General features: G+C 51.2%; 2 protein-coding genes across 4 annotated transcripts; one reads left to right on the top strand and one right to left on the bottom strand.

The window, feature by feature from the left end:
• The first annotated feature begins 2,397 nt into the window (after positions 1 to 2,397).
• On the top strand, positions 2,398 to 6,720 carry CCDC200 (coiled-coil domain containing 200). The gene is made up of 4 exons (XM_042967205.1): positions 2,398 to 2,596; positions 4,918 to 5,263; positions 5,733 to 5,791; positions 6,526 to 6,720. The coding sequence occupies exons 1-4, from the start codon at positions 2,474 to 2,476 to the stop codon at positions 6,550 to 6,552; spliced, it is 555 nt and encodes a 184-aa protein (XP_042823139.1). The 5' UTR covers positions 2,398 to 2,473; the 3' UTR covers positions 6,553 to 6,720.
• A 1,176-nt stretch (positions 6,721 to 7,896) lies between these two features.
• On the bottom strand, positions 7,897 to 14,445 carry TMEM106A (transmembrane protein 106A). 3 transcript variants are annotated; one of them, XM_007087699.3, is made up of 8 exons: positions 13,937 to 14,430; positions 12,879 to 13,105; positions 12,295 to 12,358; positions 11,103 to 11,256; positions 10,460 to 10,600; positions 10,312 to 10,355; positions 9,745 to 9,798; positions 7,897 to 9,401 (listed from the first exon to the last, which is right to left on the bottom strand). In XM_007087699.3, exons 2-8 carry the CDS (start codon positions 13,087 to 13,089, stop codon positions 9,281 to 9,283), a joined length of 789 nt encoding a protein of 262 aa, XP_007087761.1. In that variant the 5' UTR covers positions 13,090 to 13,105; positions 13,937 to 14,430; the 3' UTR covers positions 7,897 to 9,280. The 3 variants fall into 3 exon arrangements, with proteins under 3 accessions (XP_007087761.1, XP_042823532.1, XP_042823531.1); XM_042967598.1 differs by lacking the exon at positions 10,312 to 10,355 and having other exon boundaries at positions 13,937 to 14,435; XM_042967597.1 differs by lacking the exons at positions 7,897 to 9,401; positions 10,312 to 10,355 and having other exon boundaries at positions 9,408 to 9,798; positions 13,937 to 14,445.
• Between the last annotated feature and the right edge of the window lie 607 nt (positions 14,446 to 15,052).

Genomic DNA, 15,052 nt, shown 5'->3' with positions numbered 1-15,052 from the left:
AGTCCCTCTGGAGGCCTCCCTTGTGTCTTCACCTCCCCTGATTCCATAGTATGTAATGAGCCACTCTTCACAACCCCAGTGCAGCTCTTTCTGCCCTCAGGTCCTGACCCAGTGCTTTAATAAAATCACCTTTTTGTGCCATAGATGTCTTCAAGAATTCTTTCTTGGCCATCAGTTCCAAACCCCACCATCACCCCAAAACCTCACCAATAGTTTTTGAATCCTTTCAAAAATCTTGTCATGTTTCAGCCAGGACAAATAACAAATATTTCTGATAGTACTATACAATCCCATTATTATTATTTTTTAAGTTTATTTATTTATTTTGAGAGAGACAGAGACAGCGAGTAGGGGAGGGGCAGAGAGAGGGAGAGAGAGAGAGAATCCCAAGCAGGCTCTGCACTGTCTCATGAAGCCGTGAGATCATGACCTGAGATGAAACTAAGAGCTGGACGTTCAGGACACCTGGGTGGCTCAGTCGGTTGGGCGTCCGACTTCAGCTCAGGTCATGATATCATGGTTCATGTGTTCAAGCCCCTCTTTGGGCTCTGTGCTGACAGCTCAGAGCCTGGAGCCTGCTTCGGATTGTGTGTCTCCCTCTCTCTGCCCCTCCCCTGCTCATGACCTAAGCCGAAGTTGGAAGCCCAACTGACTGTAACTGTCGACCTGTATGACCATCTTGTTTTTCACTTTCAGTATTCAATAAGTTACATGAGATATTCAACATTTTATTATAAAATAGGCTTTTGTTGGATGATTTTTGCCCAACTGTAGACTAATGGAAGTGTTTTTTGTAACCAAATTCAACAGTTTTCTCTTTGGGGTGCATCAAATTGAACACAGCCCACAGAAGTGTTGAAAGTAAAGAATTTTTTATTACTTATTACAAGCAAGGAGACAGAAAGACAACCCTCAAAGCACTGTCTCTGGCGCACCTGGCTGGCTCAGTCAGTAGAGTGTGCAACTCTTGATCTTAGGGTTATGAGTTTGAGCCCCACATTGGGTGTAGAGACTTAAAAAAAAAAAACACTGGGGTGCCTGGGTGGCTCAGTCAGTTGAGCGTCTGACTTCAGCTCAGGTCATGGTCTCGTGGTTTGTGAGTTCGAGCCCCATGTAGGGCTCTGTGCTAACAAACAGCTCAGAGCAGCTCAGAGCCTCAAGGCTGCTTTGGATTCTGTATCTCTGCCCCCCCCCCCCCCCCCCCCCCCCCCCCCCCCCCCCCCCCCCCCCCCCGCTCATGCTCTGTCTCTCTGTCTCTCAAAAATAAATGTGAAAAAAAATTTTTTTAAGTTTCACAGGAAAGGCTCAGAGACGTTGAGCGACCTACCTAGGTACCGGCAGCTAGTAGGTGGCACAGGCAGAATTAAACCTGAGCCTGTTTGACTCCACTACAGTGGCCACCTGAATTGGCAGGTTCTCTAGGGACCTGTTCTCTGGTTCTAGGGCTGCTCTCTCTTGTCACCTTCCCACCCCACCCTGCTTTCCACTAGCACAGTGTTTGAAGCTGTGACTGGGTTTGAAGCCCTTTTTCACTCATGCCCGTCCCCTACCTCTAGACCAGAAGCTGGGCACAGCTTCTGCTGCTTCTAGAGGAAGACTGCTCTCTGTGGGTAAGGGCAGGAGGTAGGTCAATAGCCTATCCAGTCCCTGCCTCCACAAGCCTTCCTGGGTTGCAGGAAATGATCTCTTCCTCTGGCCAATTCCACCTCCCGGGAGGAAAATCAGAAGCATAATACATATTAACCTGTAGCTACACAAGTTTATACTTTGTCTTGAACATTTCTCATCCACTAATCCACTTGGTCCTGATACCAGTCCTGTGAAGGAGGTAATAAGTAATATCCTTCTTGTTCTACGGGTAAGGAAACTAAGATCCAGAGAAGTTATGTAGGGTCTCCAGGGTCAGAGGAAGAGGTAGACACTAGGCTTGAGCCCAGCATTATAAATCCCCAGGACTAGGCCACTTGCTAATTGCTTTCACAGGGCTCAGACTCCAGTGAAGGTTAGATGGATTTTACATTTTCTTCCCTCTTGACTCAGCACAGCCGGAGGAGATGGAAGACTGAGGGAACTCCTGAAAACTTTGGGAGTGGGGAGGGAGGGGTCAGCAGAGGGCCAGATGAGGATCCAGGGATCCTAGGAAGGGTGGGAGGAAGAAATCAGAGAGAAAAGCCAGCTGACTCAGAAATTGTCCCTGGGGCCCATGGAAACTCAAAGCTAAGGTGGAAAGGTTTCTGCCTGCACAGGACCTTGGAGAGAAAGGTAATTTACAGGCATTTCCTAGGCAACTCAGGAGGACAGCTTCCCTCCTCCCCAGGGCAGAGGAGGCCTGCCCAGTTGCCCCGGTAGTGGCCACATTGTGAGGTGGTTCTGGTTACAGGCAGTGGGGTGGGAGAGGAAACACAGGTGATGGGAGCAGTGGTAGCAACCTGGGCTCTGCCTGCCCCCACCCCCTTCTGCTGCCCCCACCATCATGGGCAGCGCTTACCACTGGGAGGCCCGTCGCAGGCAGATGGCTTTGGACAGGAGGAGGTGGGTGATGGCCCAGCAGCAGCAGCAGCAGCAGCAGCAGCAGCAGCAGAAAGACCAAGAGCAGGTGCATGAGAGGGGCCAGTTTCATCAGGGCTTCCCGGGGCAGGAAGGGAATGGGAAGGGAAGACAGATCCCTAGGAAGGTATTTGGTCAATGTTTTGCTGGGGTTAGGAGGAAAGTAAGGTCCTTTGATGTTCTCAGGGATGCACTGTGTGTGTGTGTGTGTGTGCTCGCGCGCATGTGTGTGTATTAGGGTAACTCAGCTTTGCTGTTGTACTAGGCTGAGGGCTAGTGGGGGATCCAGGGAGGGTCAGGTCTGAGAGATTTTATTTTTAAAAATTTTTATTTATTGGGGCACCTGGGTGGCTCAGTCGGTTAAGCAACAGACTTTGGCTCAGGTCATGATCTTGTAGTTCGTGAGTTTGAGCCCCGTGTTAGGCTCTGTGCTGACAGCTCAGAGCCTGGATCCTGCTTGGGATTCTATGTCTCCCTCTCTTTGTCCTTCCCCTGCTTGCACTCTCTGTCTCTCTCAAAAATAGACATTAAAAAAAAAACAACTTTTTTAATGTTTATTTTTTTAAAGTTTGAGAGAGAGAGGAGAGAGAGACAGACAGAGAGAGAGAGAGAGAGAGAATGTGCCCATGTACACAACAGGGGAATGGCAGAGAGTGAGGGAGAGAGAGAATCCCAAGCAGGCTCAGCTCGCTCGGTCAGTGCAGAGTCTGACACAGGGCTAGATCTCAAGAACCATGAGATCATGACCTGAGCTGATATCAAGAGTTGGAGACTTAACTGAGCCACTCAGGTGCCCCAGACCTGACTGTGCTGTCCAATAGGGTGGCCACTAGCCTGTGTGCTGTTGAGTCCTTTAAATGTGGCTAGTGAGACTGAGGAACTAAATTTTAAATGTTATATACATTTAATTAATTTAAAAATAAATTTAAAAATACTCTTTTTATATATTGGAAAGCTTTTAAGTATGTTTAAAACAACTTGGATACGTAAATCTTTTTTTTTAGAGATCCTATTGAAGTGTTTTTTTTTTTTTTTCTTTTAATGTTTATTTGAGAGAGGGAGCATGAGTGGGAGAACACGATCGGGGAAGGGACAGAAAGAGAGGAAGAGAATCCCAAGGAGGCTCAGCACTGTCAGCGTGGAGCCTGACTCGGGGGCTGGATCTTACCAACCTTGAGATTATGACCTGAGCCAAAATCAAGAGTCTGATACTTAACTGATTGAGCCACCCAGGTGCCCCTGTTGTTGTTGTTTTTAATGCTTTATTTTATTTTTATTTATTTTGGGTTGGGGGAGAGAGGCAGAGGAGGGAGACAGAATACGAAGGAGACTCTGCACCGTCAGCACAGAGCCTGTCATGGGGCTGAAACTCACAACCCATGAGATCATGACCTGAGCTGAAGTGGGTTGCTTAATTGACTGACCCACTGAGCCAGCCACCTAGGCGTTCCGATAATTTTTTTTTTTTAAGAACTTTATTATTTTTATAATGTTTACTTAGAGAGAGAGAGTGTGGACACATGTGAGTAAGAGCAGGGGAGGAGCAGAGAGAGGAGGAGACAGAGATTCCCAATCAGGCTTTATGCTGCCAGCAGAGAGCCCCATGCAGGGCTGGAACTCAGGAACCATGAGATCATGACCTGAGTTGAAGTCAGACACTTAATGGACTGAGCCATCCAGGTGCCCCATAAATCTTTTTCAACTATACATTTTATGAAATCTAAATATAAAGCAATTAGTTTCGATCAAACTCTAGTGTCTGAATTAAGAGGTACTATTACATATAAAATACATGGTGGGTTTTGCAGACTTAGTACAGAAACAAAGAATATAAGCAATCTCATTAATATTAATATTTTCATGCTGATTACATGTTTTGGACGTACTGGGTTAACCAAAATATATTAAAATTAGCATCACCTATTTCTTACTTTTTTATGTGGTTACTAGAAGAGTTTAAATTACTTGTGGCATGCATTATATTTCAATTGGACAGTGCTGTTTCAAAGTGTTTGCAAGAAAGTATCCTTTGTTCTCCTGCACTGAAAACTGTTCTCAGTGCATAGCTCCGGAGCTGGGAGGTGGGTGCTGAGAGGCTGCTGTTTCCTGGGCCAGCGCTGTGCCAGGGGACACAGTCACCAAAGAAATAGTTCTCGGTGTTGTGGTGGGTGAAGGGAGATAGACTAGCTTCCCACTCCCTGGAATAGAGACCTTCCTGCCACATCTGTTTCTCCTTTCCTCCATTGCCTGGCTCTCCGCGGTGTCTCTGGCAGATGGGTGATGAATGAATGAGGAGGGAGGAGGATGCCACTAGCTGGGGGTGGGGTGGGGGGGGGTGGTTCTTGCCAGGAACTGAAGGAACTCCAACAGGAGGAACGCCAGTCTGAGGAAAAAACCCAGCCACCTGTGGAGTCTCAGCAAGACCAGCAGTGGCCATTGGGGCCTCCACCAGCGCAGCCACAGCCGCAGGGGACCCCAGTCGGAGCACAGCTGCCCCGGCGGCCACAGCTCGCAGAACAGTCCCAGATCCTGCCTCCGCCGCCGCCGCCACAGCCACCACCGTCGCCAAGGCCACAGAATGCCCAAGACTCTCTTACTCAGTGCACCTCCGCGCACATTCCGCAGGATTCCCAAAGGCCAGGTCCCCAGCTTAGCTCAGTGGGAGCCCATCAATTGCCAGGGCGATCCAACTTTAACAAATTCCTTCAAAACCCTGGTGAGATGCCTGGGAAGGGAGGTGGTGAGGAGAGAGTGCCCTATAGTCCAGAATCCACATCTGTCCTCCACTGTGTCAGACTCTCCCCAGTACCTTTGGCCTTTACTTGAGGATCTCTTCCTGTGGGTACCGTTGCATCACTCTGGGGCTGCGAAGGAGGCTGCTGTCTTTTGCAGAGGGTGGTTGAGAAGTTGGACCCCTCCTCCAGGGTGAGGGTGGTCAGAGGGTGGGATCTGAGTTGTAGGCTTAACAGCAGTATAGTGTGCCTGAGAGGGCTGGAACAGGGAATCCCAGCACAGCCTCCCAGTTGGGAATTTTCTGGGTGGGCTCAGTGGGTGCCTTGCCCTAGGTAAGGGCTGCCACCTGCCCCCGCCCCCCCCTGCCAGACACATAGTAAAGGGCCCAGCTCTGCCATGATCCATTTGCAGAAACTGTCAGATGAGTAACTTGTGCTTTGTTTCATCATTAGGTTTCAGGAAATCATTCCAATCTAATCCAGATAAATATACTGAGCACTCACGATTCACGGTGAGACAGTGTGAAAGACAGGTAGACTCTGGCTGTGTGTCTGAGAGTGTGTATGTGTGTAAGTGTGGATGGAATCCTAGAGAAGCTTCCTTGGTGGAAGGGGCTGCAATTATTTATATTTTATAAAGTCAATTATATAAAGTCTTGATTTGCAATTATATAGTCACTTCTGGATGGTCCATTCCTCCATTTGTTGCCTTCACAAAAATGTCCAAGGAAGGCCTGTTGCTCAACACTAAACATAAATGGAGGGATTGACAATCTATTGTTTTAAGTGCTGATCCGGGCAGAGGCAGCTGGAGCAGGAGGAAGGCAAGACATGAAGCCAGAGGCTGGGAGTCTCAGGATCGCCAGTCCCTCATCGGCCCCATCCAGAAAATGAGAATGATAATACCACTTCCTTAATAGAGGCATCAGGACCACTGAATGTGGCAATTAAAAGAGAAGGCATCAAAAGCGTTTACTTTAGAACCTGGCTCAGTGCAGGCCTTCAAACCCAGGGCGGTCACTCTTGATGAGGACACAAAACAGTACAGGCTTTGGAAAGTGAGTCTCTGACACAGGTGCAAAGGATGAGAGACCCTGATGCTCTAGCCCTTTTAGGATGAGGACTGGGCTGCTCCATTTTACTTTGAATCCTCTGGCCTCAAAGGGCTTGATACAATGTTCAGGAATCAGCAGGCCCAGAAACTGTTAACTAACTTGCTTTGCCTCCTGTCTCTCCCTCTTCCCAGTCAACGAATTACACACAGCAATGGTGATCCAGAGATAGACCCCCACCCCTACCGGCCATCAGCAAAAAAATAACCCAGATGAGGAGCCCCACACTTTTTCATCCCTGGCAGCATCTCCACTCCGAAGGCTCCTCCTGATCCACTCTAGAAGAGGAGGCTAGCTGGGAATAAAATGTGATGGCCTCCTGAAAAGAATCAAGAGATTGGTCAGCTCTGTGAGACTGGGATGAAGGGACAGGGGCATGAGGACCCATGAAGGGGACGGACTGGGTGGGAGAAGAAAGGCGGCAATTCCATGCTTCTGTAGGCAAAGCCATTGGGGGAACTTTGTCTTGGCCCTCTCAAGTCTATATAGCTCCACTGCTAACCCTTGTTTAGCAAGGATAGGTCTTTGGGGGGGCTTTAGGTTTAGGATGCTAGCGGGAGCCATCACCCCTACCCCCTGGCCAATGCTTACTGAGATACGGCTGGGGAAGGAGGGGTTGCATCACACCACAGCAAGCCTGGGGCAGCATTAGAGGTGTCAGGCAGGGCCCCCCCAGTGCTGGGCCCTTAGTGGGCGCTGAGTGGTTGCATGATGGGAGGCAGGGGTGGAAAAGAGCTCAGAGTAAGGGGGGCTGTAGCCTCAAGCACAGGACACCTGACCTTGGGAAGGGGAGGCGGGACTCACCCACAAAACCCCATAGGCCTCTCCCTTCCGTGTGTGGCAGAGGCAGTCAAAAGGCTCCGAAGACCTCAGGCAGCCCTCTTACCACTTCCTGAAGCTGGCACCCGGGACCCCCTAGGCTGCCCCCTTTTCCGCCTTGGACTGGTGAGGGGATGCCTGGAGCCCTTCACTGTAGCCCACACAGCATCGCCTGTGGGTCAGGCTGAAGGAGCCCCTCAGTGCAGTGTTTCCTGAGCGGGGGCAGCTGGGGAGGGGGGAAGGGGACACAGAACAGGAATATTAAAGTAGGGAGGGAGTTGGGGCGCCTGGGTGGCTCAGTCGGTTGAGCGACTGACTTCAGCTCAGGTCATGATCCCACGGTTTGTGAGTTCGAGCCCCGCATCGGGCTCTGTGCTAACAGCTCACAGCCTGGAGCCTGCTTCAGATTCTGTGTCTCACGCTCTCTTTGCCCCTCCCCCACGCATGCTCTGTCTCAGAAATAAACAAACATAGAAAAAAAAAATTTTAAAGTAGGGAGGGAGCTTAATAGACAAACAATGAGAGAAAGGCAGAGAGCGAGCTCCTGGGAGCAATCTCTCAGAGCCAGAAAAGCCGTACATGTTATCAGAGGAGCTCAGGGCCTGGGGAAGAGAGCTCGACGCCCACCCGGACACTAAGAAACAGGCTGGGAGTGTACACCAGTTCCCTGCCCACTTACAGGAGACTTTTTAACACTGTCAAGTACAGTTTATTGAATACAATATAAACTCTACACATTCGGCAACGTACATACAGCAGAAACTCCAGCCTGGCCTTTCTGGACTTCTGTGCTCCTGCTGGCACCTTCTTGACTCCCCCCCCCCAGCCAACTAGCCAGGTGCTGTGACACTTCCCCTTCTCCAGCCATCCAGCTTCACATTCACTTTCCCCAGTACCTAAGTTCATCTCCCTGAGGAAAACCACAGCCGCCTTTAGGGAGCAATTACCATTCTGGCTCAGCTACAAAACAAACCGCCTCCACCTGGAGCCCAGTGGGAAATTGGGTTATCTGGGACTTAGCTTCATCTGAGCGACAGCAAAGAGGAGAGGTCAAGACCAGTCCCTACTGGTATCCAGCTCCATACTGTCAATTCCTGAAGGAAAGCAGAGGACTCTGGGTGCGCAGGACGGGACCTGGTACTAAGCCAGGGATGCTGCAGAGCCCGGCAGCTTGCGGAATCTTGAGAATCGCGACAGCTTCACCTCTGCAGGCTTTCATGGGAGAGCAGCTGGGACCACCATTTGACCTACCTGTGTCCCCACATGGACTCAGGATTGTCGCCTCACCACCAGCCAGAAGCTTTCCTTCAATAAACAACTTATCAGATGATTCTGGTTTCATCTCCATTTTTCTTAGGCAGAGGGGGTGCCTCCCTCTCCTCCCCTACTACTTTGGCTCCGGCTGTGGCGAGAATAATAAAACTATTTTGTGGCAGGAAGAGCTTTAGCCAGAGAACGGCTCTGTCTTCCTAGGAACAGGAACAGTCTTTAACCAGGGAGGATGCAGGGTCAAAGGGCCTTAGCCAATCTTGCTGTGAGGGGACAAGTTACCAGGAGAGAAGCAGACCATCACCATCACTTTGTCACATGACCAAAGCAGGGAGGCATGAGACAGCACGGATGTCCCTCAAGTCCCAATCCCCTCCCTGGGTGGAGAACTTGAAAAAAGATCCAGGTTTTAAGACCCAGATAAAATTAAAGCTTTCCTCATTCAGGCAGGAGGAAGGCCAGCTCTAGAGAAGTTAGGCAACCAAGGTGCTCAGCACCGAAAGGGCAGGTGCCACTCCAGGGATGCTACAGCAGCTCTGAAGAACATCAGGTCAGACTTTCCTCAAGACAGACCAAGGGGAAAACCCCTAGAAGAACCAAACTTCTTTTTTTGTGGACATCAGGGGATGCGTGTGCGCACGTCTGTAAAGTTAACTTCCACAGAGAGCTTCCTGTGCTGAGGGGGTATGTGTGGCGGGGGAGGTATAATAAAGCGGGGCTTTTCCTTTGGCAAAGTCACTTAGGCACTGGGAGATCCAGCCCAGGCTGGCGGCGGCCTGGAGTTTGGGGGCAGCAGACAGGTCACGTCGGGTGAGGGACCAGCAAGTGGGGCACCGACGCGTTTCCCCGGCAGTCCACATATTCATAGCTCTGGAAGACTAGCTGCTCTGAATGGCTCAGGCAGGAGCAGGTCAGGGTGCCCCTAGAGAGGAAGTAGGCTTTGTGGCTGTGTCTGGGAGGAAGAAAGCTCTGGACCTGCTCTGCTGTCTCGGGAGGTGAGGATCCCTCAGACACCCCACCCTCTTCCTTCTGTTCCCCACTCTGCCAAGGCGCCTGGGATAGTTGTCCCACCTGTAGTCCAGATAGCCCTGTGCCTTCACATCAATGGCTTATAAGCAAGGTGGGATATAGGGAAGGGGCTATTCCCATGAGCCAACAAAGATCCAGGGAGTTAGCTTTGGATGACTCGTCCCACAAGGTGGAGCAGAGGGGAGACTGGGGTTGGAAGTAGGAGAGGGGACACCAGGGCTCCAAGCCCTACTTACTGGATGTGCAAAAGTACATGGTGGACTTTGATTTTCATCCAGGAACAGATTTTGCTGAGAGAGAAAGAACAAGGGACATTTCACACTGAGCAGCCTGTCGGCTCAGAGGAGACCTGCAGGTCCCAGTATCCTTGCCTCCTGGGCTCTTTTCCATCAGGGGTCCCAAATGCCACTCCCACTCTTTCTCCCTCCCTCAGCCTAAGGTGAGAATGTCACCCTTGCTGCAATATCATTCCCCCAGGCCCCACAGGCCTGGCCCAGGTATGTGCTAGCCCCTCCACCAACAGAAAACAAGGACATTCATCTTCCTCAGCGATTCAGGCGGAAAAACTCAAGGTCACATATTGTAAGAATTAACCAAATTCTGGCCTGTTTTCATTCCAACCTAGGTCTAAACAGGCAGAGGCTGGGGACCCTGAGCCCCCTCACATTGCAGTCTTGGTCATGAGAGTGAAGGCCAAGTGCTGACTGCAGGGTTTGCTAAGCCATCAAGAAATCTGGTAGGGATGAAAACCGGGTTTCCAACCAGGAAAGAGGCTAAGGGAGAAGAGATCAAGGGATACTTACTAGGTGTTTTCATCCCCTATCTTGTTGGCCACTGCATAAAACATCTGTCAACCAAATGGGCATAGGGTAAGCCCCAATCCCAGCTGCCCCTTCCCACCACCAGTGTCCATACACCTGTGGGCAGGGCTGTCCAAGGGGAGGGAGTCACCTGTTCACTGGCCAAAGGGCCGATGTGTAGGAGGAGGCTGTTGGAGACCTGCCCCACCACGAGGGACAGGTGCAGAACCTCGATGGTCAGCTGGGTCACGGTGATGGGGTAGTAGTTACTATTGGAGATGTTTAAGATATTCTGAGGAGAAAGAGAAGGAAAAGGGAAGTGAGAGGGAGACCATCCTTAGAAAGGAGATGTCAAATAGCTTCCAAAACCACCAGGCCTGGCTGAGCTTCACTCCCACCACATGCCAGGAGCCCCTTGGAAGAGCTCTTACTGGCAAAGGGTCACTGGAAGACATTAAGCTGGCACAGGATCTAGTCTCACCCTGCGAGGCTTTTCTCTTCAGTTTTGCCGCCCCCCCCCCCCCCCGGGAGTCTCAGGTATGCCCCCTGACTGCACCCTGTGTTTTTTTCCTCTGGTCCCGATTCTGACCCCTCACTGTGTACAGTCCCAATCCTACACAATCTGTTATGGGGCTCATGGTTGCCCCTGCTTCTCCCCAGCCCTCCACACCCCCTGGGTGCCATAAAATTCCTGGCAACCTGTGCCCAAGATTGTAACCCCAGATAAGGGCTATAGAGAAGAGCTGCTGGCAAGGCGGGGTTGAGCCCAGGGGTGCAGGCATCCACCCACCCACCGTTATGTTGAGGTTGATATCAGTCACATCAAAGGCCACTGTGGAGGAGTTGAGGCCTGCAGGCTGCACGGAGATGGGCCGGGGAAACAGGAAAAAGATGATGAGGGAGGAAGTCACAAGGCAGGTGAGCACTGCCAGGAACACGAAGAGCTTCCTGTGGGAAGGCAGGATCCGGGAAAGAGGAGTGGAGTGGTCTGAACACCAAGGAAACTTGAGCAGGGAGCTGTTCAGACACTCCTCTCCATATACAAGGCTCTCCCCTGCACTAGCCCCCTCATAACCGTAAATTTACCCCCCACCCAGATGTGGAGGACCAGCCCAGGTTCGGATGTGCCCCAAAGTGAGTCAGAGCACAGGATTGGGAGGCAAGTGACCTGACTTCCATTCCCAGCTCTCTGTACCCACTGGCCCAGTAACTCTAAGCAAGCTACTTAACCTCCCGAAGCCTCAGTTTCCTTGTCTGTAAAATGGAGAGAAGTGTACCTACCTCACAGAATTTGTTAATGCAAGGTCCTGACACTTAACAAAACTCAACAAATGCTAGCTATCATCACTGGAAGAAACATCCACATGGATGTGAATCTGAATATGAAAATTCAGAACAGGATATCATCTGTCCATCTGATTCAAAACTGAGATATGCATTAAAGAGACAGCACCTTATTAGTGTCTTATGAGGGGCACTGCTAGATTCAGATTCTGGTACAGTGGTTGGGGAGGGCAGGGTGGTGGCTCCCAGACTGAAGCTGAGGAACTTGGGAAGAGGTTGCAGGGACTCCTGCCAAATAGACCCAGATGACAAACAGGGTTATAACACCCCCAGTGAAACTCAGGGCTGCCTCTGAGGTTCTGAAGCATCTCAGAACAGGGAGCAGCTAGTTTTCCATCTCAGCCAGGAAGAGACCAAGCAGCTCTGAACTGCCACAGCAAGGGAGGTTCTTAGGAAAAATAATTTCCCCAAATTGCAGCCAGGGCCACTCCTTTCAGGGCCACCCTCAGGTGGCATCTGCTATGCCCGTCTTCTTAAACCAGGAAAATCTCTGGAAATGCAGCTAGTACGTATGAACCCAGTGAGGCTTTCTTGGGGAGAACCAACGGAGAAAAATCGCAGGGGGAGACACAATGGAGGAGACAAAGAGAACAGCCCCCAGGGGTGACGTCCTGTGGAACTGAGGGGAGAAGAGGGGCTTACGTGTGCCTGGGCTTCAGCCTCTGGTCCCCATAGGGGATGAGCGCCACTAGCTGCTTCTCTAGCTCTGTAGAGAGAAAGAAGAGAGAGGGCCAGGAAGTATTCATGACAAATGTTTCCTGTGCTTGCCTCCCGGATGCACCCCTACACCCCACAGAGTAGGGTCAGAAGCATGCCACCTCTGCCCCACAGAACTGGGAACACAGGGCAGGGAGGGTAGCTCAGAATAGAAGCGAGCTTTTCATTAGCAGGTGTGAATTTCTGTAAGACATCAGCAAATGAGAAAAGCCTAGCTTCTTTGGAGAGGTCATTTGTTAACTTCCTGAATCCTAAGGCACAGTGTTGCTCAGGGAGTGGGGAGGCCAGAGACCCCTGGGCTGGGGAGAACAACCAGGTCAGGAGGGGTGGGGGGTGTCTCTGCAGTGAGCCCAGGGAGAGTTAGCTCCTTGTTGGCCCAGCTGCAACTGGGGGACCAAGAGCTGGGAGACCCAACCCCATTCAAGGAGGCTCAGGGGGGCCTGCCCAGCTGGCTGCTAAGAGCTTTTTTTCTGGATTCCAGGCGATTTCCAAAGCCTCGGGCCACTCACCTCTTGGGATCTCCCCACTGCCCTGGCAGGTGGGACAAGTCACAAAGCTGGCACCAGCAGTTCCTTCACGAGGCATGCAGGAACAGAAAGACTTGCTGCTTCGGATGCTGGAGTAGCAGGCAGCTTTGTTGCCAATGGCTGGGCTGGGGGGCAGGATCGATTTGTTCTCATCCTCCCGAGAACCCAACTGGGAGAATGTCTCACCCATCATTCAGGGGGAGTTTTCACTAATAAGAAAAGAACAGAATTCACTGCTAAGCTTGTTAGCACGGACACTGGATGTAACTCTGGTTTTGGGTTCTCAGGATTGGCAAGGACTGCCATCACAATGTCAGCAAGCTCCAGCCCAAGGAAACTAGGAGATGGAAAACTGAGCAGTTACATGGGACTCTCCCATCAGAAATCGCAGTGTGTTTCCTTTCATTACTGCAGGGGAGCTCAATCTACCTGCAAGAGGGACGAGAAAAGCAGGTTATTTCACTAGAAGAGATTTCCAGAAGTGAATGGCAGAGCACTTATTGTTTTTCTGGGAAAGTTGCTGAGCTGTCATTCTCTTCAAGAGAAGGAAGTGGACAGGGCTGGGGGTGGGGGTGTGGTGGAGGGAGGCAGCAGTCCAGAGTCCCTTCACCCTCTGCAACAAGAGGACTCTCAAGAGTTGTCTAGAACACCCGGGAAGAAATGCCTGAGATCTCCCAGCCTGGGCGTGGAAGGAAAGCTTCCATTCCTGAGCCGTGGCAGGTGCTGGCTTAATAGGAAGGCAGGGATTCTTTGAAATAAGAGAAAGAAGGTTAGACTGGTCACAGGTGCGGCTAAGAACCTTAAAATAGCCTGGAAGGGAACAGAAACCTCTTCCTCACTGCTTTCTGTGAGATAGGAAAGAATGTCAGGGGAAGAGTGGGAGCACTGGTCAGGGCTGATAGTGAAGGATACTTCACTAAGGAATGGTACAGGCTAACAATCCAGATTCTTCTCCAAAGGCTCAGGAGTGGTGTCAGAATGAGTGGGCAAGGTGAGCTGCGTACAGACCTTACTGGGCTAAAAATCAAAGAGAGCCTCACCTGGTTCAGGTCTGGGATCCAGGGCTCCTGTCAGCCAAGAGTGAGATTTCTGGAATGGTCTTTGGAGAGAAGGGCTTGTAGGGTAGGGTGACCAGAGAGGCCACGGCTGGGGCTGGCCAGGCTAGTGGCCCCCTTCAGCAGAGGCCTGGGGGAGCGAACAGGCCACGTTGGAGGGAGGACGGAGCAGCGACACCGGCCTCCTCAGAGGGCTAAGCCGCTTCCTGCCCTATTCCGGGGCTCAGCCAGGGGCCCGAGCTGGGGAGCGCAGAAGCTGGGACTTCATTGAAGGAGAATTTCAAGTCCCGCCAGACACCGAGGCCGTTAGTCGAGCCTGTTACCCGCGAGTGCCTGCGTGAGGCTAGGAGACACACAAGGTTCCTCGACCCTTGCCTCCCAAAGGGATAGAAAGGAAGGAGGGTCTAGGAGCGCCTTACCCCACCCCTGGACGTCAGCAATCGTTGCAAGCAGAACCGAAAGTGCGGGAGCCCAGGGGCTAACCCCAGGCTTTGACTCCGTGCTTGGGGAGGCTCCGCCCCAGCTCCTCCAGGCCCGCCCCACCCCGCAGGGGCCCGCCCCCTCCCTACTCAGCTGCCAGAGAAGCGCTCAGCTCTTCAAAGATCGCCACGCATCTCGGACGCTGCTTTCGCAAGTACCAGTCAGTCCAGGTAGGCCTTTCAAAGAACGTTTATTCCACCATTTTTTAAGCGGTTATGTACAACTGGACGGACGACTGGACTCCAAGGTCCTCCTGCACCCCTACAGTATGACTCAGGAGGTCAGAACAGGTCTCGCCCGATATCAACCCAATTAATTACACGCACCCTGCAGCTCAGCCTCTACCCAGAAGCCCGGATAAAAACGTTTTAAATAATGAACAGCCTGGCTGGCTTGCAGTCTGAATTTTGGTTTATTTAATAGGTCAAGAATTATACTGTAAATAAACATCGTGATGGCTAATGATTAATTAACATTACCATTCATCATAAATACCAACCAGGTTAAATAATACTAGTTTACTACCCTTCCTCCTCCTGGATGAGGGTCTTTTTCTGGAAGTCATTTTCATGAATACTAGCTTTTAGTGTTTTCTGTTAACTTTTTTTTTCACCGATTGTA

This window comes from Panthera tigris, chromosome E1, assembly GCF_018350195.1.
Source record: "Panthera tigris isolate Pti1 chromosome E1, P.tigris_Pti1_mat1.1, whole genome shotgun sequence".
NCBI lineage: Eukaryota > Metazoa > Chordata > Mammalia > Carnivora > Felidae > Panthera > Panthera tigris.
Note: the sequence above shows the minus strand (reverse complement) of the source record. Positions and strands in the feature narration are given on the sequence as shown.